This window comes from Malus sylvestris, chromosome 12 (assembly GCF_916048215.2).
Source record: "Malus sylvestris chromosome 12, drMalSylv7.2, whole genome shotgun sequence".
NCBI classification, from domain to species: domain Eukaryota; kingdom Viridiplantae; phylum Streptophyta; class Magnoliopsida; order Rosales; family Rosaceae; genus Malus; species Malus sylvestris.
Window position 1 is genome coordinate 26,224,954 of NC_062271.1, and position 2,834 is coordinate 26,227,787.

General features: G+C 34.0%; 1 protein-coding gene across 1 annotated transcript; it reads right to left on the reverse strand.

Moving 5' to 3' along the window:
- Positions 1-327: 327 nt before the first annotated feature.
- On the reverse strand, positions 328-2,714 carry LOC126592658 (WRKY DNA-binding transcription factor 70-like). Its single transcript, XM_050258415.1, has 3 exons — positions 2,171-2,714; positions 1,164-1,268; positions 328-1,048 (listed from the first exon to the last, which is right to left on the reverse strand). The coding sequence occupies exons 1-3, from the start codon at positions 2,614-2,616 to the stop codon at positions 580-582; spliced, it is 1,020 nt and encodes a 339-aa protein (XP_050114372.1). The 5' UTR covers positions 2,617-2,714; the 3' UTR covers positions 328-579.
- Positions 2,715-2,834: the final 120 nt, after the last annotated feature.

Sequence of the window (2,834 nt, forward strand, 5' to 3'; positions counted from 1 at the left end):
AAATTTCCTTCAATTTTTTAATGAGAACAACGTGATATAATTCTTATATCCACCATAGTCATTTGTTTCTATCCAACCAATTTAACAAATTCTATCCGATTGCCATATTTTAAATTCTATCCAACTTATTAAATAAATTCAAATTAAAACAACTAAAATAGCCAGGAATTTTCCTTGTATGTAGTAAGATCTTCATAATTCTTTCGTTTCTTTTAATAGATAGTAAATCGAATTTTATCAGATCTCCACATATTGGAGAAAAGAATTGATTTTATTAATTAAGAATTGTCATGCATTGTATATGAAAAGGCTGTTAAGCATAATTAAGCTTCCATTAATCACTTAACGAGAAGAAATAGTAAACATTGCTTCTTGTATATTTTGTTTTGGGATAATTAACTGTGTTTACATATTTTATAAACCAAGAAAGCAACAATTTTTTTCAAAGAAACTGAACACACATTCGATTTTCCTAAAGTTCAATTTACCACAAGGATCGTACGCTAGCTAGCAGCTACTAAGTATGTAGTACTCATCAAAACTCAAAATTCAAATATCCGTATTTCAAAACTTCATTCATCAAAGTAAAGACTCGATAGTCTTCCAAAACATGTCGTCATCTTCATACTGATCGATGTTTGATGAAAACCCACCCATGGGCCCAGAGGACTCGAACGCCGTCAGATCATGCGACACAAGATGATCACGCCGTACGGAATGGTTGTGGTCGCTTGTCACTATGTGATCAGTTGTTGCAATATCTTCTTTAACGAACACTTCTTCTTTAACTGATGATGAAGCGAAGGTTGCGAAAAAGGGATGCTCTTGTTTGTTTGTCAACCAGTTGGCGTTCTCAAAACTAATGAACTTTGAAGAATCTCTAGGACTTGTGCAATCCAAGACCAGTTCAGAAGTTTTGAGGTAGTCTCTGCACGTGTGGGTGCCATAATATGTGGTTCGAACCACTGGTGGATGATCTTGAACTTGTTGAACGTGCTTGGTTGCTTTGCACGATTGATCGTGTTTGTGAGTGCACCTAAAGTAGTTCCTGAACATATATATATACACAACATAACTATGGGAATCTTCATTTCTTGAATTGTTACTAGTTTAATTATTAAAATTTGTTACAATTTTACAAGGTAAATTGCATATGTATGTACCTTGGATGCTTGGCATTGTGGATATTTTTTTGTCCATACTTTCTCCATGCATGACCGTCATCAATCAAAGCAGGAGTGTCTCTAGTCCCAGAGTGTGAAGTCTTTCTGCAAGGAATCAACAAGTTGCAACTCTTTGTTAGAACTTTTAAATTATATATAAATCCAACAATTTAAGTGATAATGCTACCACTCTAAGAAGGATAGGAGTGAGAAGGAAAAAGAGAAGCATCCAAATTTTGTAAATATATGGCATGACATGAACATATGAGAGCAAGGGGCAGTCCTTACTCTTTTGTCTTATTAGAAATTCTATGCATTATTAAATATAATAATATTTTTCATTCATTGAATCTATAGCTGTTGTGAGTAAATTAATTATAGTTACAGTTGTTCACACATCCATATAAATCTAACAACTACTATGATTAAATTAATTACTCCTTTTCTTATCACGCACATGTGGATGATTAACATTATGTAGGGAACATGACATTTTGACAAAAGCCAAATTTTATAAATAGACATACAACAATTCTCTCATTTGGATTCATAAGCATAGAAATTTAGGATTTTCATGACATGAAGAAAAACTTGAAATTTGGGACCTCCGGTTCCCGAGTTTAAATTTTATGTAAAGATGTTATTTCCAAATTTCTATGAGTGAGAGTTTGAAAATAAAAAAATTATGTGTTCAAATTCCATTGTATTTTTAGTTGAACCAAATAAGAAAATTTACAAATTCTAGAAAATAAAATTATGTCATTTGTATCTCTGTCATCTTGAAATTTTTTAGTAATCTTAAATTTTTTTCATTCATACACAGTGTAATTGTCTAAGTAAAAGACTCTTTAGTATTCGTTTCATACACAAATGTTTGAGATTGAACAATCAATCACACATGGAAAGAGTCTTTAACTGGAAGAAAAATCATTGTGAACAGTATGTTAATGCAGATGTTAATGAATATTACCTACGTATTAATTAATTAGAGAAATATAACTAATTACCTTCTCTTGTAAGAACCTCTTCGATCCTTGAAGGTTGAAGTGCTTCTACAACTGTTCTCCTCAGTATAGTCTTCAGGCTTAATAGCAGCTGCATGACCATGATTAGCACCCCAAGATGACGAATATGCACCACCACCACCACCACTACTACCACCGTCACTAACACCACTACCACCACCACCAACACCTCTACTATTTCCTTGAATCTGATTGCAAACAAACTCTTGATCAGACTCCTTCCCATTTAAAATCAAAAGGGTATTCACAAATGACCCCAAAATCTTATTAACAATACCTTCAGCCGATCTCCCATCATGACCATTAGCGACAAGTAACCTAGTATCAAAAGCCCTACTAAGTTGATTTGCCAGCTCACGCCCTTGGATCAACTCCTCCATCACCCTCTCCCTATTTGAGAGCAGACTCTCCGGCCACGACGACTCCATAAATCCTAATCTCCTGATTAACAACTAACTAATATGACAATTAAAAATTAATTAATCTCTCTGTGTTTCTGTGAGGGTTTGTGGTTTGCATAGCTGTGGCCAAAGTGATGGATGGGAGGTATTTTATAGCCGTCTAAAAAGCTCTTCAGGTTGGAATGAATTTTCATGCGCTTGGGATATGCTATGATACATCACGTACTACTATATAAGTGATCAGA

What these genes read in the sequence shown, in the direction of transcription:
- LOC126592658 (XM_050258415.1), bottom strand. Translation starts at nt 2,616, where the DNA reads ATGGAGTCGTCGTGGCCGGAGAGTCTGCTCTCAAATAGGGAGAGGGTG. An exon ending in AGAGGTTCTTACAAGAGAAG is followed by an intron (nt 1,269 to 2,170) that starts GTAATTAGTTAT and finishes GATTCCTTGCAG; the next exon opens with AAAGACTTCACACTCTGGGA. An exon ending in CACAATGCCAAGCATCCAAG is followed by an intron (nt 1,049 to 1,163) that starts GTACATACATAT and finishes ATATATGTTCAG; the next exon opens with GAACTACTTTAGGTGCACTC.